The 24,158-nt window shown below is 33.5% G+C and overlaps 2 protein-coding genes across 2 annotated transcripts; both read right to left on the bottom strand.

The window, feature by feature from the left end:
- Positions 1-16,119: 16,119 nt before the first annotated feature.
- On the bottom strand, positions 16,120-16,989 carry LOC113743805 (anther-specific protein LAT52). Its single transcript, XM_027271905.2, has 2 exons — positions 16,806-16,989; positions 16,120-16,609 (listed from the first exon to the last, which is right to left on the bottom strand). Exons 1-2 carry the CDS (start codon positions 16,954-16,956, stop codon positions 16,275-16,277), a joined length of 486 nt encoding a protein of 161 aa, XP_027127706.1. The 5' UTR covers positions 16,957-16,989; the 3' UTR covers positions 16,120-16,274.
- A 3,698-nt stretch (positions 16,990-20,687) lies between these two features.
- LOC113687739 (anther-specific protein LAT52-like) lies at positions 20,688-21,553 on the bottom strand. The gene is made up of 2 exons (XM_027205278.2): positions 21,353-21,553; positions 20,688-21,156 (listed from the first exon to the last, which is right to left on the bottom strand). Exons 1-2 carry the CDS (start codon positions 21,501-21,503, stop codon positions 20,822-20,824), a joined length of 486 nt encoding a protein of 161 aa, XP_027061079.1. The 5' UTR covers positions 21,504-21,553; the 3' UTR covers positions 20,688-20,821.
- Between the last annotated feature and the right edge of the window lie 2,605 nt (positions 21,554-24,158).

The following is a 24,158-nucleotide window of genomic DNA, read 5'->3' as shown; positions in this document are numbered from 1 at the left end:
AAGACAGCTTTCTTACATGGTGAACTTGAAGAGAAAATTTATATAAAACAATCTTAGGGATTTGAAGTTGAAGGAAAGGAAGATCATGTTTGTTTGCTAAAAAAATCCTTATATGGATTGAAACAGTCTCCAAGACAGTGATATAAGAGGTTTGACACTTTTACGTAGAGTCATGGTTATTCAAGGAGCATGTATGATAGTTGCATTTACTTCCGGAAGTTAGATGATGGTTCTTTTATCTATTTGCTGCTTTATGTTGATGACATGCTCATTGTTGCTAAGAATTTGTCAGAAATTCACACTTTGAAATTGCAGTTAAGTAATGAATTTGAAATGAAATATTTGGGAGCAGTTAAGAAAATTCTTGGCATGGACATCAAAAGAGACTGAGGAGTTGGAAAGTTATTCTTGACTCAAAAAAATTATCTTGAGAAGGCTTTGGAGAAGTTTGGCATGAAAGATGCTAAACCTGTGACTACTCCTCTTGCTAGTCATTTTCGACTATTTGTTGCTTAGTCACTACGGTCAGTTGAAGAGAAAGAGTATATGACACGGGTTCCTTATTACAGTGCAGTTGGCAACATTATGTATGCAATAGTTTGTACTCATCCAGATATTGCATAAGCAGTCAATGTGGTTGGCAGATATATGTCTTCTCTTGGAAAAGCACATTGGCAGGCTGTGAAGTGGATTCTCAGATATTTGCGAGAAACTTCAAACTATTGTTTGGAGTTTAAAAGAAATAATGACACTTTGGTTAGTTTTGTAGACTCTGACTATGTTGGGGATTTTGACAGGAGAAGATCACTTTCAGATTACGTATTCTACATTGGCGGTTGTGCTGTCAGTTGGAAAGCTACTTTACAACCTGTTGTAGCTTTATCTACTACAGAGACAGAATATATGGCCATGACTAAAGTAATCAAATAAATCTTGTGGTTGAAGAGTTTGTTTTGCGAACTTAGTCTGCATCAAGATGTTGCTACTATTTACTGTGATAATCAAAGTGCCATGCATTTAACTAAAGACCAGATGTATGATGAGAGGATGAAATACATTGATGTGAAATTTCATTTTATTCGAGATATTGTTACTGAAGGAAAAGTCCTTGTTCAGAAAATCAGTATCAAGGAGAATCTTGTTGACATGTTCACAAGCCTCTTCCAGTTTACAAGTTCAAGCAATACTTGAATTTGATTAGTATTCGTTGCTGGTCATTTAGGTCTATTGGGGTTTATGTGGAGAAGGTTGAGAAGTTTTTGTTATTGTCGATGTTAGGGACACGCCAAGGTGGAGATTTGTTAAGGTGGTGTTGTACCACATCGCCTTTGTATAAGGGAACATTTCCCTTAGTTGTCTATAAATATAATGGGCCTGTGATGGGATTAAGTGCACCAAACCAAGAGAGCATTCGTAGGCTATTTGGGCCTTTGAGTCATTAAACCTTTTGTTTAGTAAAATATTTTATTCTAGTTTACAAGTTCAAGCAATGATTGAATTTGGTTGGTATTCGTTGCTGGTGATTTAGACCCATTGGGGCTTATGTGGAGAAAGTGGATTAGTTTCTACTATTGTCGATGTTGAGGACACACCATGGTAGAAATTTGTTAAGGTGGCGTTGTCCCACATTGCCTTTGTATAAGAGAACCTTTTCCTTAGTTGCCTATAAATATAGTGGGTCTGTGATGAAATTAAGTGCATCAAATCAAGAGAACATTAGTGGGTTATTTGGACCTTTAGGTCATTAAATATTTTATTTAGTAAAATATGTTGGAATCTCTTGTGTTTTAAGTATTAGGTGTTTTTGGGTTTAGGAACACTTTTCTAAGGCATTTTTGTACTCTCTTTTTTATAGTAAAATATTGCTCCTCCTCCGCTTGTGGACGTAGGTCAATTTGACCGAACTACATAAATTCATGTGTTCCTATTTTATTTATTTTTCTTTGTTATTTGTCTTTTAGGAGTTGTCAAAAATCCTTTCGTCAATTTTCTGGGGCAAGACCTAACAGTATCTATATATGTATGTATACAACACAGTATTTTACCCATTATAAAATGCAAAATTCCACTCATATAAGTTGTATGATTCTACCAAAGTTTAAAATTTAACACAATGTGTTGACTTAACATTATGTATGTATTAATTTTAGCCTGATAATAGTTAATTATCTTTTTCTGAATTATTCAAATTAGCAGGTAAAGGGTATCCGATGAATAATTTGAATCCAAAAGTGAGAGAGTTTGGTAACAAAAGTTAAATTTCATAGGGTTATCCGATTTGGTAAAAAATTTAGACAAACGGGTTAGGGTTTGGTAGAAAATTTAGACATGCGAGCTAGGGCTTGGTAAAAAGAATTTTTAAGGTTATCTTACTTGCTGTCATCCCTATATATGTGTCCTAAAAGTTGTGGATTTATTTATAGATTGAACTGAATGAATAATGATTGTGGTCCTTCTACGCAATTGTATTAGAATAATAATACAGCGGATCAGAATTAAGTTCGTCCTTAATATCTGTATCATAATGTTGTCTGCTCCAACTTTCAACTAGGTCATAGAAAGTTGCAGGCAACCAAATCTACTTGTGGTTAACATGACTTCGTGGGCAGTGGTGGAATTAGAAGTTAGAGGGCAATTCTTATGACTAAAGGCAAATTTTTCGTTGAAAAAATTTAATAACCAGTCCAATAGTTGTGTGAATTTTGTTAAACTCGTATAGTGTTTTACAATAATAATAATTAGATGACAATTTTTTTGCACAGTGGATAACAATTTTTTACGTTTATGTTTAAGTACCAAAAGTCTTGAAATCTTGAAATTCCCTTTTTTTTTCCTTAAATTTTCAACTAGTATTTGACTTCATTTCAAACATGCCATCATTTATAAATTAAGTGATAGTTGTAGACTTCATGAACACGGGGGCAAAGTAAAGGAATGTAGGAAATTTCAGAAATCTTAGAAGGTGCAATTATAAGACAAGATTGAAGATTTAAAATTTTTTTCAAATCAATTATAAAAATTTTTCGAAGCTGAGGGGGGGGGGGCAATTGCCCGTCCTAACTCTTTGACCACCCCCCTTCCAAAAAAAAAAAAAAACTCCAACTTGATTGTGGCTCTGCCACTGCTTTGTGAATTGCTGAAATTCCACTAGTCATTGAATATGCGGTAATTTACGAGCAACAACAGCGTATACATGAGCACAAGTAATTGGGGAATGAGGACACTGACAATCGAACAGCATAAACTTGCACATTCTTGCTGGAGGAGCAGGCAACTAGCTATTGGCAGTAATGATTATTGTGTTAGGGTGGTTATCTAAATCTAACCATTGGTGAAAACCATCACCTTTAAACCCAAGATCTGTATGGCGATTATTAAGAAATAAATTAACTGTAAAATAGCGGAAGCGTACCTGAATCCATATTGATAAACTTGATACTTGAATCCCTTAGCGATTTGGGGTGGCCTTCCAGGTCAACAGGTATTCACCGATCCTTTGAGAGAGGCCTTTAGTTTCTCTCTGGTATCTTTCCTGACGATGGGATATCAGGGAAGGGCTGTTTTGTGGTATTAGAAAATACGACAACTAAAACGATACCTGTGACCTGGGGACCATAACCCTATTTATAGGTAACATTCCTGTTACCTTTTGGAGCCCTATTTCAGCCCATCATTGAAATAGGAGCCCATAAGTTTCTACATATTAAAGGGCCCACATCCTATTAGATACATTAAACCCAAACTATTTTTGATCACTTTAATTGGGTTTAACCTTAATTAACAGTTTGTAATACATAATTATTCACATATAAGTCCAATGTTGGATTAAAGATCCAACAATCTCCCACTTGGACTATATGTGTAACCTTATAATTATGTTTTGCAATTAACCGTACGAGCTCAACTTTACTGTCATTATCACAATGTATCTGTAACCAATTCGGTCCAAAGCGGCCTTTGCTACAATTTCATAACTCGACCCATCAATGGTCACATATATCAATGCAATTGAATGACATGAATCATGATTTGGATGTATAGCATAGAAATTTCATGTAATTTGATCAAAACATGCCTATTTCCAACTGGTTCACCTTAAATTTTATGAGATAAAACCATACTAAGGTTAGAGTGCAAATAAATCCAAACTGTATTTATGCATAAAATATTCTTAAATCCTTAATAACCAAAAAACCATCATAAGAGCATTCAAAATAACAAACTCCCATTAAAACTGTACATCATTTAATAATATGACACCCATACGAGCAGTATGTTCATGAAACATTTTGGGTGGCAATCCTTTAGTAAGCGGATCCGCAACCATGGAGTTTGTCCCGATATGCTCTATCGATAACTGTCCATTCTGCACTCTTTCTCTAACAGCCAGGAACTTGACATCTATATGTTTAGATTTCGTCAAGCTCCTGTTATTGTTGGAATATAGGACTGCTGATTTATTGTCACAAAATAATTTGAGTGGCCTTTCAACACTGTCTACCACACGTAATCCTGTGACGAAATTTTGCAGCCAAATTCCTTGATTGGATGCCTCATAACAAGCTATAAACTCTGCAGCCATAGTGAAAGATGCTATGAGCGACTGTTTAGTACTCTTCCAGGATATGGCACCTCCAGCCAACAAGTACACATAGCCTGACGTTGATTTCATAGTATCTTGGCATCCAACATAATCGGAATCAGTATACCTAACGATCTCTAACTCATCTGACTTCCGATACGTGAGCATGTAGTCTTTTATTTTCTGTAGATACCGTAAGACCCGTTTGATTGCTTTCCAATGATCTAATCTAGGATTACTCAAATATCTACCCAACATCCCAGTAATGTACGCAATATCCGGGCGCGTACATACTTGAGCATACATTAGACTCCCCACTGTTGAGGGATAAGGAATCTTTTGCATCTCTATTTCTTCAAAAGCATTCTTGGGACACTGTTCAAGACTAAATTTGTCTCCTTTAGTCACAGGAGTGTCACCTGATTTACAATTTTGTATGCCATATCTTTTAAGAACCTTTTCGATATAGCCCTTTTGTGATAGTTCTAAAATACCCCGAGATCGATCCCAGTGTATTTGGATACCTAACACAAAAGATGCATCACCAAGATCTTTCATCTCAAAATTTTTAGTTAGAAATTTCTTGGTTTCATGCAATAGACCAATATCGTTGCTGGCAAACAAAATATCATCAACATACAATACCAGAAAAATATACTTGCTCCCACAGAACTTATGGTATATACAATCATCCACTAAATTCATCTCGAAATCAAATGAGTTGATCACCTGATGAAATTTGAAATACCATTGTCGAGACGCTTGTTTGAGCCCATAGATGGATTTTTTAAGCTTGCAAACCATATTTTTTGGATCTCCTGATACAAAGTTTTCTGGTTGTACCATATAAATTGTCTCATCAATGTTACCATTGAGAAACGCTGTCTTTACATCCATCTGATGTAACTCAAGATCGAAATGTGCCACTAATGCCATGATAATTCTCAAAGAGTCATTTGAAGAGACTGGAGAGAAGGTTTCTTTATAGTCGATACCTTCCTTTTGTGTAAATCCCTTAGCGACAAGACGAGTTTTGAATCTTTCCACATTACCTTTCGAATCCCTTTTAATTTTAAATATCCATTTACAACCAATGGGTTTCGCACTTTCTGGCAATGGGACAAGATCCCAAACATCATTGTCCTTCATGGATTTAATCTCCTCATTCATGGCATCGATCCACTTTTGAGAATTTGAACTTTCCATGGCTTGACGAAAATTGATTGGATCATCTTCCATCAATCCAGAGTCATTCTCATGTTCTTGGAAAAAAACAATGTAATCATCTGGCACTGCACTTCTCCTTTCTCTAGTGGATCTTCTTAATGGCACTGGTTCTTGAAGAGGAAGAGTTTGTTCTTCTATAACAGTTTGCTCTTCAACATTGTCTTGATTTGTCATGTCATGATCAAGTTCAGGAATAGGGTCCTGAGCAAGAGCAATAACACCTGTGGGAATATTAATATATTTCTCTTTAAAGACAATGTTCCTTACTGTATTTTCTCCCCCAAACTCGACATCCTCAAAGAACCGGGCATATCCTGTCTCAAAAATTGACTTAGTTGTGGGATCATAAAACTTGTAACCTCTAAATCTTTTAGAGTATCCAATAAAATAACAACTAATCGTTCTTGAGTCCAGTTTCTTTTCATTTGGCCTGTAAGGCCTTGCCTCAGCTGGACACCCCCAAACATGCAGATACTTTAAACTGGGTTTTTTTCCTGTCCAAAACTCATAAGGGGTTTTGATAGTTGCTTTAGTTGGAACCCTATTGAGGATATATGCTGCAGTCTTAAGTGCTTTACCCCAGAGTGACTCTGGTAAAGTAGAATGACATATCATACTCCTTACCATGTTTTTAAGCGTTCTATTTCGTCTTTCAGCTACACCATTCATAGTGGGTGAACCCGGCATAGTGTACTGTGGGACGATACCGCATTCCTCTAGGTATTTAGCAAATGGTCATGGACGTTGTTCACCTGAACCGTCATATCTGCCATAGTACTCACCACCACGGTCAGATCTGACGCTTTTAATTCTTTTGTTGAGTTGATTCTTTACTTCAGCCTTAAATTTTTTGAACACGTCCAGTGATTGTGATTTTTCAGAAATGAGATATATGTAGCCATATTTTGAAAAATCGTCTATGAACGTTATAAAATATTATTGACCATTCCAAGCAGATGTAGGAAATGGTCCACAAATATCTGTATGTATAAGTTCTAAGACGTCTAAGGACCTATTGGCTTCAAATCTCCTTTTATTGGTTTGTTTCCCCTTTATACAGTTAATACAATCATTAAAATCTGTAAAATTCAAGGGGTCGAGAATTTCATTTGACACAAGCCTTTCCATTCTCCGTTTGGAGATATGTCCCAATCTCTTGTGCCATAATGCAGCTGAATTTTCATTGGCTAATTTTCTTTTAACTCCTTTAGTACTTAAAAGCAGAGATTCATTAAATGAGGCAATCGTATCAATTAAATATAGATTATCGTAATGCATTAAAGAACCAGAACCAACCAATTTTGAATCATGAAACAATTCAAAATTTCCATTTCCAAATGAACAAAAATAACCAAATTTGTCCAAAGCAGAAATAGAAATTAAATTCCGTCTAAAAGATGGTACAACAAATGTCTCATAGAGATCCAAATAAAATCCGGTCTTTAACAATAATCTAAAAACTCCAATTGCCTCAACTTGAACTGTTTTGCCATCGCCCACGTAGATATATCTTTCATTATCATTAGGCTTTCGGCAATTCAGGCAACCCTGCATAGACACACTGATGTGAGTTGTTGCACCAGAATCTAACCACCATGTGTGTCTAGGTACCGAAGTTAAATTAACCTCAGAACAAACCAAATTAAGAAGCATACATTTCTTAGTACGCCAAGCGTGATAGTTGGTGCAATGCTTCTTTTGATGCCTTTCAGCTCCACAGAAGAAACAACTATTCTTTCCCTGATCATTCGATTTCTTTTGTTGTTTCTTTTGTGGCGCTGTACCTGCAGCTACTTTTTCCTTCTTTCTTTTAAGTCCATTACTTTTGTTATTAGTGGTTGACACCAGATGAGCACTTTCTGTCTGCTCTTGCTTCAACCTTTCCTCTTCCTCTACACAGTATGAGATGAGTTCATTTAGAGACCAAGTTTCCTTTTGACAATTGTAACTCACCTTAAACTGGCTAAATTGTATAGGAAGAGATATTAAAATCAAATGCACTAGTAACTCTTCAGAGAGTTTCAATTTAAGTGGATTTAATTTCGAAGCAAGATGAGACATCTCCATGATATACTCTCTGATATTGCCTTTACCACTATATTTCATCGAAACTAGGCGTGTCAAGAGCGTACTAACTTCAGCCTTTTCGTTCTTTACAAACCTTTTTTCAATGTCCTGAAGGAACTCTTTAGCGGTTGCAATCGTTTCTGACATTGTTCCCCTGAATGCTTCTGGAACGGCCTTTTTAATGATCATCAAACACAAGCGATTTGATCTCTCCCACCTCTCATTATTTCTCTTTTCATCAGTGGTGCTCTGATCTGTAAGAGGTGGGGGAGAATCATCCCTTAACGCAAGGTCGAGATCCATTATTCCAAGTACTATCAAGAGATTTTCTTTCCAGGACTTGAAGTTTGTGCCATTCAGCATAGAAATATTATTGATGTTGGAAGTAATATTTGTAAGATCATTCGCAATTGAACAGAAAACATAACATAATTAAAACAAGCTCACATAAATCAAAACAATAATAAATTCAAATAATGGCAGTCCCATCTCAAGATACCGATATTCCATTAATATTTCGTCTTTGGACAAAAATATTAACTTCTGAGTGATATCTTGGTGCAGTAATAAATACTGATAATAATAACATGTCGAAAATAAATTTTTCTTTGGGCCAATTTATAAATCACATGTAAAATTCAAATAATTATCACGTATTTATTACCATAAGTGCACATATAATTTCATTAAATATTGACCTTCCTTTGGGCCGATCAATATTCATAAAATTACTAGTGTCCAACTAATTATATTTTAAAACAAATTAATTTCCATAATAGATGTCACTTTGGTGACATATTATTTCAATTAATTTATTTCAAAATATATATAATCATACCAATATTCAAATTTAAAATTATCCAAATTAAATAAAAATTTTTTTGATTAAAGTCAACTTTGGTCAACTTTGATCAAAACGTGGTCAAACATGGTGAAATCAATTAAATTGAATCATGACTTATTGGACCAAAGGTCCATATCCATAATTTGACCCAAAATTATCATTCAAGCCCAAAAATTTCTTGAAATCCATAAGTACTTTATAAAACTATATATTTAATGGGCCACATATATGGATTCTATAGGGCTTAAATGTCCTATTTAACTTTATTAGGGTTCACTAAATTTAAAAAACTCTAATTTTCTTAACATAAATATATTGAAAAACAGTGAATCGGCCAAGCAAAAGTGCAAAACATCGAAGCCAATAACCAGGATTTGACCATCATGGAACCTTGGTCCACGTTTGTTCACAAATTCACACAACAATCATCAAAAGTAAAAGGCACGTGAATGACATAAGCAAACAAGAAGTCTGGATTCATTGGCCATGCATCAGAACAAAAGTGATTGCAAATCTAACAATCCGTGGAGTCCACCGAATTGAAAAATTGACCAAATAAAAAAAAAGTTGCCGTGAATCAAGACCAGAACCATGGAAACCTTATGAAGACTTGTTGGTGGAACCCACGAATTGAAAACTTTATTGCAAAGAATTGGGATTGCAAACAACTTTATGAAAGTTGCAAAAACTATAATTCTTCTATGACTAGGCACCCGAAGGCATGAAAAACAATAAATTTAGGAGTTAATTACTTGTCAAGTAATTTTATTTTAACGATTGCAGCGGATGCCACTGAATCCATATTACCGAAGTCAATAGATATATAAGTGAACAATCAGCCATCGTATCACATAAACAATTTAAAAATTGCAAACAACTGCCGATTCTTCACAAATATCATACATAATTAATTTTACAAAATAAAATTACTAAATCCAAATTATTTCCTAACAATCAACCATATGGGCTCTGATACCACTTGTTAGGGTGGTTATCTAAATCTAACCACTGGTGAAAACCATCACCTTTAAACCCAAGATCTGTATGGCGATTATTAAGAAATAAATTAACTGTAAAATAGTGCATTTTTCCCTCAAAACTAAATGCACAAAGGTCCTTGTCGGTGTGTATATATTAGCGATGCCGGGAAGTAGTCGGAGATGGAAGGGCAGGCCAAATGATGGTGACGGGAGTGGAGCGGATATGAATTTTCAGCTAAGGAAATTGGTTTGGGTTCAAATCAGCTGGACTTGGATCAGGGGACTTGTTCAATGGCCTTTTTATAATGAGGATTCAACAGGTCTATTTTTGAGCAAAATAGTATTATAGAAATTAGAAAAAGATGAAAATCTAAATATGTACAAATTGGAAAAGGGAATTTAACATGGTCAATTCATAAGCCTTCCAACCCCTTATCCTCTTTTTATAGAATGTGGAATTTTTTAATTGTTAAAGTATAAATGTGGAATTTTTAATTGTTAAAAATCTTTTCATGTGTTTTGAATTTTAAAAATAATAAATGATTCCACTAATATAGGAATTTGGTTTGAAACTTACTCATCGAAGATAAATGAATTGGAAACATAAACAATCCTACTAAAGAGTAGAAATGTAAATAATAATAATAATTTGCTATAAAACTCAGTGATTCTAACTAAAATGGTCAAATTGTATTTAAAAAGAGGAAATAATATTCAATGGTCATAGATATAAGAAATCAAGAATCGTATCATTTATGAAGCCTAAATTATGAAATCATTAAATTAAAAGCAACGTTGCATTGGCTCTTCAACATGAAAATTTTTATTTTTGATGAAAAGTAATAATAAAAATAACAACAATCCCACCAAAAATATGTAGCAATATAGTTTAAGGGAAAGATATAGAACATTTGACTCTAAACTATATATACTCAGCTTATGTACGTATTTGATTCAAATTTGACCCTAATTAGGTTCGAATAAGAGCGTAATACCCAACCACTAAGAATTGTCCTGGGTATTATTATTATTTTGCTTATTCTTATTATTTTCATCATATGTAAATATGCAACCCTACTATCTCATTTTTACATTTCAAATGTTTTTTATTTTTTCTATTTTTTGAGGACATATAAAACATTTTATTATATTTTCATTTGCATTTTCCATATGCCAATATTTTTTGACCATTTTGATCAATTTTTGGTTTTATATGATTTTCATATTGTACAAAGTAATGTTAAGTATATTCTAAAAATACTAAACCAAATTGTGGATTTTCTTTTTCCTTTTTCCTTCAAATTTTGCCGTTTCAATTTGAAAGGTGAATGCAAATTCAACTATAAACTTTTTCCTTTGAAAAGTTGACACCATTTGATCCAAATTGTTATTAAAAATAACTAAATCTAGTGTTTTTATTTTGAAAATAAAAATGTACATACATTTGAAAAGTGTAAAACCAAAGTAGAAGTTATGAAAATTTTTTCTTTTTCTTCATATTTTATCACTTCAATTGGAGGTTGAATATGGATTCAACTATAAAAACACCAAATCCAAATACATTTAGTAATTTTAGTGGTAGAAGGTGGGAGATAAAAATTCTCCTAAAATTGAGGGAAATGAATTAGTTTTAATTTATTTGTTATATTGTAAATTTTGATATATGGGTATAATATGTATTTTTTGTTGGTTATTGATAAATAGGTTTACGATTACTCTATTATGTATAACATTATAAATTTAATTTTTTTATCAAAACTGTGATTAGATTTTGATAGACAAAAGGTAAACAAATTTGAGTTTCAATTTATTTAAAATATTAATTGAGGAAGTTCATTTTGTGCTCATGAAGTGTTTTTTTTTCAACATGTTAACCTACACTCTTTTGAATTTTTTTAGCATTGTCTCTTATACTTCTTTCCTATAATACAATATACAATATATAAAATATCATTTTGATTTGAAATATAAATCCATACATAATACGGATGAGAATGCCAGTATTGTCTAATTTGTCAAAGGATATTTGATCTTTTGATTCAAAATACTGAGTTAGTAATAACTCAAATGCGTAAGTTTAGCAATCTAAATGTTTGCAAAGCTAGTATACTTAAGAGCACTATAATTTGCCTTAAGATTTTGTTAAGAAATAAAGAAGAAAGTCATAGTTTCATGAAGTTAGAACCCATGCTTTTTTTTTTTTTTTTGGTTTATCTCAAGATACTAAATTGAGTTAATTTTATGAGTACTAAGTGGAGTCTAAGCAATAATAATCTTGATTAACTGTAACAATTTCTAAGATAATTTTAATTAATTACTTCACTTAAGTTAGAGTTTTCTATTTTATATTGTTTCTTTAATTGACAAACCCAATTTGCAGATATATGGTGGGTTTAAATATGGCGCAAGCAATAACCCATTGCAATAATATGTTTAGTCAGGAGGAAAGGCACGTGTCTTTGAGGGTGGGCAATTATGTCTCAAGTTTTAAAAAATTACATGATAGACTAGAATATTTATCACCTTATTTCCACATCTCTCCCCCTCCTCAATTTTGTAAAATTATGTGTCTTAATTTTATTGCTCCCTCTTAACTTTATAAACTCAACTCTTATATCTATATTTTTTTTAAGTTTTAGAATATTCTCTTCTCCATAAGAAAATTTTTGAATACTTAACTTAAACAAAAGTAATGGATCTATTCTACATCAAACATTGATGGCAGCTTTTAGGAGGAAAAAACTAATAACTATATGATCATCAAAATAAATCAAAGTCAATGATTAGTGTGTAACATAATATATACCATAACCCACATCAAGATTAATTAAGTCTTGAACTCTGCTATAAAATTTCGATAAATTGACAGTTGTCCCATGCCCATGGGATTTTGGATCCGCCCCCATGTTTAGTTCAAATCTTGAACATGTTTAATACCAATGTTTCTATGGCCTTGAATTAGTGCATGGTTCTCATAGCACAATCTTAAATAACCATTCATTCATTAGTGATTAGCTAATTAGATTACTTAAAGATTCACATGGTTAAGAAAATCGGATCATCTCACCTTTATAGTATTAACAAAAATATTGGTTTTTCCTCTTGATTTTGTGAAAGTCAAATGAATTGTAACACATGATTTTCAGCTATCTCATTGATAATATTGGATTTCTTTTATTAAAACAACATTGGTTCTTTATTTTAGGATTTTCTTGGGTCAATCATTAACCGATACTTAAATTACGTCTAATTTACCATGTGAATGCAACACTTACATTTATTGGCTAATGAATTTCAATCTTGTCAAAATTAACATTTGAAATTATGCAGAGCACTCATCAGCAAAACCCTTTATTTTAATAGCACTGATGGGCAGGGGCGGAGCCAGAAAAAATTCTTAGTGGGGGCAAAGGCAACATTAAAATTTTTTATCTACTCTTTTTCTAGTTTTTTAAGCAAAAAAAAAAAAAACTCACCAATAAGTACAAATGATGCATATATTCCATGAAAAACATAAAAAGACAAATTCAAAATTATTAATGTAATAATAATTTTATTTCAAAAACAAACTAAACTATTTACAATTGCTCACTGTAAGTTTTTATATTTTGATAACTAATTTGGTTGTGGAAATAAGAATGGCTTTCGGTTGTGGAGGGAAAATGAGGGACTAGTGGAGGGAAGGGAAATTGGGAAGTGGGAACAAAGGAAATGAATGATATGATTAGATGAATTGATCAAGAAAAAGAGTAGCTAGCTGCTTGGATGTCGAAGGTAGTGACTCTCAGTTGTGGGGGAAAAATGGGAGCCCAGAGAAGGGAAGGGAAATTAGGGAGTGGGGCCTAAAGAAAGTGAATAATATGATTGGTACTTGCAAATTGAAATGAAAAGGTGTTTTTTTAACTTATTTTAAATGGAATTTGTGCCCAAGTATCTTTTTAGAATTTTAGTTTATGAACTAATTTAAAAAATCACGTAATTCTTTCATATCCTTTTTAAAAAAACTCTGGAGGCACACTTAAAATTATATTAAAATTATGTAAGTATTATAGGAATTTAAGGACAGTGCCCCCACCTTAGATCCGCCCTTGTAGTAGACATATTGATTAAATACTTTAAATGGTAACTAAATATAGAGTTAGCCAAAACTGGTATTTAGTCAGACTTGAATACATAATCTCTAATTCTTGCAGTATTATATGTATTGTTGACAGCTCAAGAATTTTTTATAGTGATAAGGGTTCAAAAAGAAACTTGTGAGCTACGAAAGGTAAGATACTCAAAACAATTACTATATCCATTGTTCATTTTTCTTTTGGGTAGCCATTGTTTGGTTAAAGCATATATTTTATACTTCTCTCGTTAGAAACACATCTACAGCATAATTAGATGAAAAAAAAAAAAAAAAAACTCTACGACTGACTGTGTTATGTCACATATCAAATTAACCCCCTTGCTGAAATCCATCAAGAGCCCCTAATTAAAAACTTAATTATGTGTGGGAGAGTCTATTATAGACCTAATCCACCATTAGATCATTTTGCACATAGGTGAGATCTAGCTACGTGTATGGATCCCACTTGCTTATGAGATGTTCTATTGTTAAATTTGATCTAATACAGTAAATTATCTCATAAAATATAGGGGGTTTTCCGGCGGCTTGGGGGGGGCTTAAGCCCCCACCAGCCCCCCCTTAAATCCGTGGCTGCTGATGGGCATTTATAAGTTGCATACAAATTAAAAATAAAAATGGCCTCTCTCAAAGGGCAAGAAGCCGAAAAGAAAATTAAAATTTTTTGTCCAACCCAAATGTTTCGCAAGAATGTTTTGCATTACTTAGATATCGAAAAAAAGATTTTGTACACAATACACACACATATATATGTTGAGTCATTGAACTTTTTTTCATTTGTCTCTTTCTATTCATTTAATTTCCTTTGTCTCAAATTGGTTGTCCAATAGGTAACATAGTACGCCAATTCTGTCAATTTCATCCATTAGCTATGTTAACTTTGGACACTTACATCTAGAAATTGTGCCTCGGGTGCATCTTCATTGTTCTCTTTATCAAATACCCATTTTGTTCATAAAAATTAAGCATATTATACATGTTAGAAAAAAGAAGTAATGCATATTAGGGTAAATCAAATTTGCAAAACTACCTCCGCATCTAAAATATAGCAAATACTAATTTAGATGTGTGGTCGTAACAAATGAAATTAGAAAAAAAAATTAGACCCACAATTAAATTGCAACACTTATGAAAGTTGGACACCTAATTTGTCCTAATATTAAGGGAAAGAGATGAAAGCTCTATTTATAGCCACTTAAAATATGATTTGATTTTAGAGAAGTTGAGCATATAGGTGCCACATAATTTATCATTTTGAAAACACATGCATTTTGCTAGATCTTATAATATATCATTCCAATCATAGTCCCCTAATAGGGCCCATTCCAATGGAACGTTCGAATTTGGAAAATATATTATAAACAACAGAGTTTGTAAAGGAACAAGGAAAAACTTAATACCATAGTTGAACAATCCTTTCATTTCTCTTAAATTATATGTACCAAACATAACCAGTACGTGGGAAGTTGAGCACATAAAAATTTCTCGACATCAGAATATACAAAGGGATTGACACATGTAATATAGTTCAATATGAAAAATATAGAAAACAACAATAAAACAAAAAAAAAAAGATAAGATTTCACCATTGTTACTCCTAATCTTATGTGATTAATATCTCATTTTGGAATAACACAGATGCGAATTAACCCATCAAAAAAATTTAGATTAGTAGAAGGTAAAGAGCATAGTAATAATAGTATTAATAGTAGTAAGATATGCCATAGAACCCAATAATACATCCAAAGTTAAACAATAAAGTCAACCAATAGCAAGGACAAATCGAAATGTCTCTATTGCTCCTCTAAGTGGGTCCCTCGTAACTCTCCCACTGATGAGAGATATAAATCCAACTGCTCGTTCAGTCCCTAGGGAGAAGTACTCTACTGTCCTAACTCTGTGTAGTGGTAGGGCAGAAGGAGTTAGTTGGATCCATAATGTCTCAGCTAGAGGCTCGAGTGCTATAGACAACCTTGATGATATATAAGCATCTGGGCGATGCTCAAGGGTATAGTGGACAGGGGTATAGTAGACCCTAATGGAATAGTAGACTCTACAGACGAATCCAATGGCTGAGGTCTAGTTGAGGATGAAGGGCGATCGCCATGTGATGGTAGATGAAGATATCCACTGCCAACTAACTTTGGAGGAATGCAACACACTATCTCTCCCTTTGCAGTCAATGTTGTTTAACACAGATTGCTTATGAGTTGCATTATTGACTTTATAATTCAATACACCAGAAAAATAAAAGGGTTATTTTCAATTAATTAATCTTGCCAAAGCATCACAAAATCAATTCTCTAAATAAGAATTGTATTTTATTTCACCCTCCAGCTCGTGAACTTCTCAACAGAATGAATTGGATACACATACAAGAGAGAAGTCAATCTTTATTGATCAGGCGCCTAGCTAGGCAAGAGGCTATTTAAAAAAAATTTCCTATATTTGATCCTCATCTGGGATATAGCCCATTTCTTGGAGGATTGCCTTGCAATCCGGATTAGCCTCAGTGGTCTTGTAGCCAAGAGCGTTGGCATAGCGATCAGTGCCTTGGACGCCATTGTTTTGGGTCAAAAGTACCCTTGCCTTGTTTTCGCCAAAGGGAACATTGCATTCCTGTGAGGGGCTGCTCACGGAAACCACCTCGCAGATTTCTTCCTCATGATCGCCTTGCGCACTCAACTCGTAGTTTCCATTAGCGTCAGTTGTGGCCTTTTGTGAGACTGTCACTGTTCCGTTTTCGCGTACCCTGCACTGTAATTCAACCTCAGCACCTGCCAATAGTAGCAAACAACATTAATTCTATTGCTCTCGAGGTCATTAAGCTAAATTCTAGGAAATAAGAAAAATATGACTATGACATCTTTCATGCGTCCACGACTGTTAGTATATATGTTATCAGTATTAAAAAAAAAGAAGATTAATTTGTAAATTGATATGGTAATACATGGTTAAAGAAAATTAGTTTACCTTCGATGCTTTTGCTGAGGCTTGTTTGGAACTCGACGCGGCATGGATCGCAGTAGACCCGGCCTTTGACAGTGAATGCTTCTTGAGCATGAGCAAGGCTGGCAAGGGCCAAAAAGCAGAGAGCAGACACAACAGCAACAGCCTTTGCCATTTTTTTGGCTTCTTTTTTTTTTTTTGGCTTGTAAAGATTTTTTGGCTTTTTGCTTCTTCTCTTGCTTGTGTATCTACTGGTTTTCTTGGATGCCTTATTAAGGCCTCTTTTAAGGTGATAGAACAAATGGAAAATGGGGTTGAGCGGTTATTTCTCTAGCAGTTTATGAACCATCATTTTTTTGAGGTCTATAATTAGAAGAGATTTTCTCCTGCATTCGCTTCACCACCACCATTGACAGGTTCAAAAATATTAACCAACCCTCCGTTTCTTAACCGATATATTTCCGGAAGACTTGTTCCTTTGACATCAGCCCATTGGTTTTAACAAAATAACCTCCCATATTTGGAGATGGTTATGCTTAGATCTCGATTTGGTAGTTATGTTTTTCTCTAGTTATTTTCAGAAATATATCAATGCAGCTATGAACCAACACCATGAGGGCAACAAAGAATGAAGTGTTCATGCAATGTTTTTTTTTCAGCATGTGTTAACCTACACTCTATTGAATTATTTTAGCATTGTCTCTTATACTTCTTTCCTATACTACAATAAATAAAATATAATTTTGATTTAAAATATAAATCCATACATAGCACGGATGAGAATGCCAGTATTGTCTAATTTGTCAATGGTTATTTGATCTTTTGATTCAAAATACTGAGTTAGTAAGTTTAGCAATGTAAACGTTTGCAAAGCAAGTATACTTAAGAGCACTATAATTTGCCTTAAGATTTTGTTAAGAAATAAAGAAGAAAGTCATAGTTTCATGAAGTTAGAACCCATGCTTTTTTTTTTGGTTTATTTCAATATACTAAATTGAGTTAATTTTATGTGTACTTCGTGGAGTCTAAACTATAACAATCTTGATTAACTGTAACAATTTCTAAGATAATTTTATTTAATTACTTCACTTGAGTTATAGTTTTCTATTTTATATTGTTTCTTTAATTGACAAACCCTATTTGCAGATATATGGTGGGTTTAAATATGGCGTGAGTAATAACCCATTGCAATAATATGTTTAGTCAGGGGCAAGGCATGTGTCTTTGAGGGTGGGCAATATGTCTCTCCCTACTGAAGTTTTAAAAAAATTCCATGATAGACTAGAATATTTATTAAATCTTTCATTTTGCATCTTATTTCCACACCTTTCTCCTCTCCTCAATTTTGTAAAATTATGTGTCTTAATTGTATTGCTCCCTTTTAACTTTATAAACTCAACTCTTACATCTATATTTCTTTTTTAAGTTTTAGAATATTCTCTTCTCCATAAGAAAATTTTGTAATATTTAACTTAAACAAAAGTAACGGATCTATTCTACACCAAACATTGATGGCACCTTTTAGGAAGAAAAAACTAATAACTATATGATCATCACAATAAATCTAAGTCAATGATTAGTGTATAACATAATATATATGATAACCCACATCGAGATTAATTAAGTCTTGAACTCTGCTATAAAATTTCGATAAATTGACAGTTGCCCCCTGCCTGTGGGATTTTGGCTCTACCCGTGTGTTTAGTTCAAATCTTGAACATGTTTTATCGAAAAAAATTCTCCAAAATACCAATATTTTTTATGGCCTTGTAGTAGTGCACAGTTCTCATAACACAATTTTAAAAAACCATTCATTCATTAGTGACTAGTTAAATATATTGCGTAAGGATTCACATGGTTAAGAAAATCGGATCATGTCACCTTTATAGTATTAACGAAAATATTGGTTTTTCCTCTTGATTTTGTGAAAGTCAAATAAATTGTAACACATGATTTTCAGCTATCTCATTGGTAATATTGGATTTCTTTTTATAACAAAAAACATTTGTTCTTTATTTTAGGTTTTTCTTGGGTCACTCATTAATAGATACTTAAATTACGTCTAATTTACCATGTGAATGCAACACTTACATTTATTACTATCTTGATATTTTGGCTAATGAATTTCAATCTTGTCAAAATTAACATTTGAAATTATGCAGAGCACTAATCAGCAAAACCCGTTATTTTAATGGCACTGATGGGCATTTATAAGTTGCATACAAATTAAAAATAAAAATGCCCTCTCTCAAAGAGCAAGAAGCCGAAAAGAAAATTAAAAAATTTTATCCAACCCAAATGTTTTGCAATACTCAGATATCGGAAAATGATTTTGTACCCAATACACACACATATATATATTGAGTCATTGAACTTTTTTTCATCTGTCTCATTCTATTCATTTAATTTCCTTTGTCTCAAATTTGTTGTCCAATAGGTGACATATTACGCCAATTCTGTCAATTTCATCCATTAGCTATGTTAACTTTGGACACTTTCATCTAGAAATTGTGCCTCGGGTGCATCTTCATTGTTCTCTTTATCAAATACCCATTTTGTTCATAAAAATTAAGCATATTATACATGTTAGAAAAAAGAAGTAATGCATATTAGGGTAAATCAAATTTGCAAAACTACCTCTGCATCTAAAATATAGCAAATACTAATTTAGATGTGTGGTCGTAACAAATAAAATTAGAAAAAAAAAAATTAGACCCACAATTAAATTGCCACACTTATGAAAGTTGGACACCTAATTTGTCCTAATATTAAGGGAAAGAGATGAAAGCTCTATTTATAGCCACATAATTTATCATTTTGAAAACACATGCAAAGCACATGCATTTTGCTAGATCTTAAAATATATCATTCCAATCATAGTCCCCTAATAGGGCCCATTCCAATGGAACGTTCGAATTTGGAAAATATATTATAAACAACAGAGTTTGTAAAGGAATAAGGAAAAACTTAATACCATAGGTCATTTACTATTTTGATTTCTCTTAAATTATATGTACCAAACTTAACTAGTACGTGGGAAGTTGATCACATAAAAATTTCTCGACATCAGAATATACAAAGGGATTGACAAGTGTAATATAGTTCAATATGAAAAATATAGAAAACAACAATAAAACAAAAAAAAAAGATAAGATTTCACCATTGCTACTCCGAATCTTATGTGATCAATATCTCATGTTGGAATAACACAGATTCAAATTAACCCATCAAAAAAATTTAGATTAGGAGAAGCTAAAGAGCATAGTAATAATAGTATTAATAGTAGTAAGATATGCCATAGAACCCAATAATACATCCAAAGTTAGACAATAAAGTCAAAAAATAGTAAGGATAAATCAAAATGTCTCTATTGCTCCTCTAAGTGGGGTCCCTCGTAACTCTCTAGCATGCCTAATGTGCTCTCCCACTGATGAGAGATATAAATCCAACTGCTCGTTCGGTCTCCTGGGAGAAGTACACTTGTGTCCTAACTCTGTGTGTAGTGGTAGGGCAGAAGGAGCTAGCTGGATCCATAATGTCTCAGTTAGAGGCTTGAGTGCTATAGACAACCTTGATGATATATAAGCATCTGGCCGATGCTCAAGGGTATAGTGGACAGGGATATAGTAGACCCTAATGGAATAGTAGACTCTACGGACGAATCCAATGGCTGTGGTCTAGTTGAGGATGAAGGGCGATCGCCATGTGATGGTAGATGAAGATATCCACTGCCAACTAACTTTGGAGGAATGTAACACACTATCTCTCCCTTTGCAGTCGATGTTGTTTAACATAGATTGCTTATGAGTTGCATTATTGACTTTATAATTCAATACACCAGAAAAATAAAAGGGTTATTTTCAATTAATTAATCTTGCCAAAGCATCACGAAATCAATTCTCTAAATAAGAATTGTATTTTATTTCACCCTCATGCTCATGACCTTCTAAACAGAATGAATTGGATACACATACAAGAGAGAAGTCAATCTTTATTGATCAGGCGCCTAGCTAGGCAAGAGGCTATTTAAAAAAAAATTCCTATATTTGATCCTCATCTGGGATGTAGCCCATTTCTTGAAGGATTGCCTTGCAATCGGGATTAGCCTCAGCGGTCTTGTAGCCAAGAGCGTTGGCATAGCGATCAGTGCCTTGGACGCCATTGTTTTGGGTCAAAAGTACCCTTGCCTTGTTTTCGCCAAAGGGAACATTGCATTCCTGTGAGGGGCTGCTCACGGAAACTACCTCGCAGATTTCTTCCTCATGATCGCCTTGCGCACTCAACTCGTAGTTTCCATTAGCATCAGTTGTGGCCTTTTGTGAGACTGTCACTGTTCCGTTTTCGCGTACCCTGCACTGTAATTCAACCTCAGCACCTGCCAATAGTAGCAAACAACATTAATTCTACTGCTCTCGAGGTCATTAAGCTAAATTCTAGGAAATAAGAAAAATATGACTATGACATCTTTCATGCGTCCACGACTGTTAGTATATATGTTATCAGTATTAAAAAAAAAGAAGATTAATCTGTAAATTGATATGGTAATACATGGTTAAAGAAAATTAGTTTACCTTCGATGCTTTTGCTGAGGCTTGTTTGGAACTCGACGCGGCATGGATCACAGTAGACCCGGCCTTTGACGGTGAATGCTTCTTGAGCATGAGCAAGGCTGGCAAGGGCCAAAAAGCAGAGAGCAGACACAACAGCAACAGCCTTTGCCATTTTTTTGGCTTCTTTTTTTTTTGGCTTTTAAAGATTTTTTGCCTTTTTGCTTCTTCTCTTGCTTGTGTATCTACTGGTTTTCTTGGATGCCTTATTAAGGCCTCTTTTTAGGTGATAGAACAAATGGAAAATGGGGTTGAGCGGTTATTTCTCTAGCAGTTTATGAACCATCATTTTTTTGAGGTCTATAATTAGAAGAGATTTTCTCCTGCATTCGCTTCACCACCACTATTGACAGGTTCAAAAATATTAACCAACCCTCCGTTTCTTAACCGATATATTTCCGGAAGACTTGTTCCTTTGACATCAGCCCATTGGTTTTAACAAAATAACCTCCCATATTTGGAGATGGTTATGCTTAGATCTCGATTTGGTAGTTATGTTTTTCTCTAGTTATTTTCAGAAATATATCAATGCAGCTATGAACCAACACCATGAGGGCAACAAAGAATGAAGTGTTCATGCAATGTTTTTTTTTCAGCATGTGTTAACCTACACTCTATTGAATTATTTTAGCATTGTCTCTTATACTTCTTTCCTATACTACAATAAATAAAATATAATTTTGATTTAAAATATAAATCCATACATAGCACGGATGAGAATGCCAGTATTGTCTAATTTGTCAATGGTTATTTGATCTTTTGATTCAAAATACTGAGTTAGTAAGTTTAGCAATGTAAACGTTTGCAAAGCAAGTATACTTAAGAGCACTATAATTTGCCTTAAGATTTTGTTAAGAAATAAAGAAGAAAGTCATAGTTTCATGAAGTTAGAACCCATGCTTTTTTTTTGGTTTATCTCAATATACTAAATTGAGTTAATTTTATGTGTACTTCGTGGAGTCTAAGCTATAACAATCTTGATTAACTGTAACAATTTCTAAGATAATTTTATTTAATTACTTCACTTGAGTTATAGTTTTCTATTTTATATTGTTTCTTTAATTGACAAACCCTATTTGCAGATATATGGTGGGTTTAAATATGGCGTGAGTAATAACCCATTGCAATAATATGTTTAGTCAGGGGCAAGGCATGTGTCTTTGAGGGTGGGCAATATGTCTCTCCCTACTGAAGTTTTAAAAAAATTCCATGATAGACTAGAATATTTATTAAATCTTTCATTTTGCATCTTATTTCCACACCTTTCTCCTCTCCTCAATTTTGTAAAATTATGTGTCTTAATTGTATTGCTCCCTTTTAACTTTATAAACTCAACTCTTACATCTATATTTCTTTTTTAAGTTTTAGAATATTCTCTTCTCCATAAGAAAATTTTGTAATATTTAACTTAAACAAAAGTAACGGATCTATTCTACACCAAACATTGATGGCACCTTTTAGGAAGAAAAAACTAATAACTATATGATCATCACAATAAATCTAAGTCAATGATTAGTGTATAACATAATATATATGATAACCCACATCGAGATTAATTAAGTCTTGAACTCTGCTATAAAATTTCGATAAATTGACAGTTGCCCCCTGCCTGTGGGATTTTGGCTCTACCCGTGTGTTTAGTTCAAATCTTGAACATGGTTTATCGAAAAAAATTCTCCAAAATACCAATATTTTTTATGGCCTTGTAGTAGTGCACAGTTCTCATAACACAATTTTAAAAAACCATTCATTCATTAGTGACTAGTTAAATATATTGCGTAAGGATTCACATGGTTAAGAAAATCGGATCATGTCACCTTTATAGTATTAACGAAAATATTGGTTTTTCCTCTTGATTTTGTGAAAGTCAAATAAATTGTAACACATGATTTTCAGCTATCTCATTGGTAATATTGGATTTCTTTTTATAACAAAAAACATTTGTTCTTTATTTTAGGTTTTTCTTGGGTCACTCATTAATAGATACTTAAATTACGTCTAATTTACCATGTGAATGCAACACTTACATTTATTACTATCTTGATATTTTGGCTAATGAATTTCAATCTTGTCAAAATTAACATTTGAAATTATGCAGAGCACTGATCAGCAAAACCCGTTATTTTAATGGCACTGATTGCTTCTTGAGCATGAGCAAGGCTGGCAAGGGCCAAAAAGCAGAGAGCAGACACAACAGCAACAGCCTTTGCCATTTTTTTGGTTTCTTTTTTTTTTGGCTTTTAAAGATTTTTTGCCTTTTTGCTTCTTCTCTTGCTTGTGTATCTGCTGATTTTCTTGGATGCATTATTAAGGCCTCTTTTTAGGTGATGGAAGAAATGGAAAATGGGGTTGAGCGGTTATTTCTCTAGCAGTTTATGAGCCATCATTTTTTTGAGGTCTGTAATTAGAAGAGATTTTCTTCTGCATTTGCTTCACCACCACCATTGACAGGTTCAAAAATGTTAACCAACCCTCCGTTTCTTAACCCACATATTTCAGGAAGGCTTGCTCCATTGACATCAGCCAATTGGTTTTAACAAAATAACCTCCTATATTGGGAGATGGTTATGCTTAGATCTCGATTTGGTAGTTATGTTTTTCTCCAATTATTTTCAAAAGTATATAGATGCGGCCATGAACCAACACCATGCGAGCAACAAAGACCATATAGGCGGCATAGTAGCGTGGGTAGTTCTTCCAAAGGAAGAACAACCGAGACATGGACGGTACAAAAAAGTAGCCCCCAACTTGATAAACCATGGCTCAGCAA

The sequence above is a fragment of the Coffea arabica genome, chromosome 5e, assembly GCF_036785885.1.
Source record: "Coffea arabica cultivar ET-39 chromosome 5e, Coffea Arabica ET-39 HiFi, whole genome shotgun sequence".
NCBI classification, from domain to species: Eukaryota; Viridiplantae; Streptophyta; class Magnoliopsida; order Gentianales; family Rubiaceae; genus Coffea; species Coffea arabica.
Note: the sequence above shows the minus strand (reverse complement) of the source record. Positions and strands in the feature narration are given on the sequence as shown.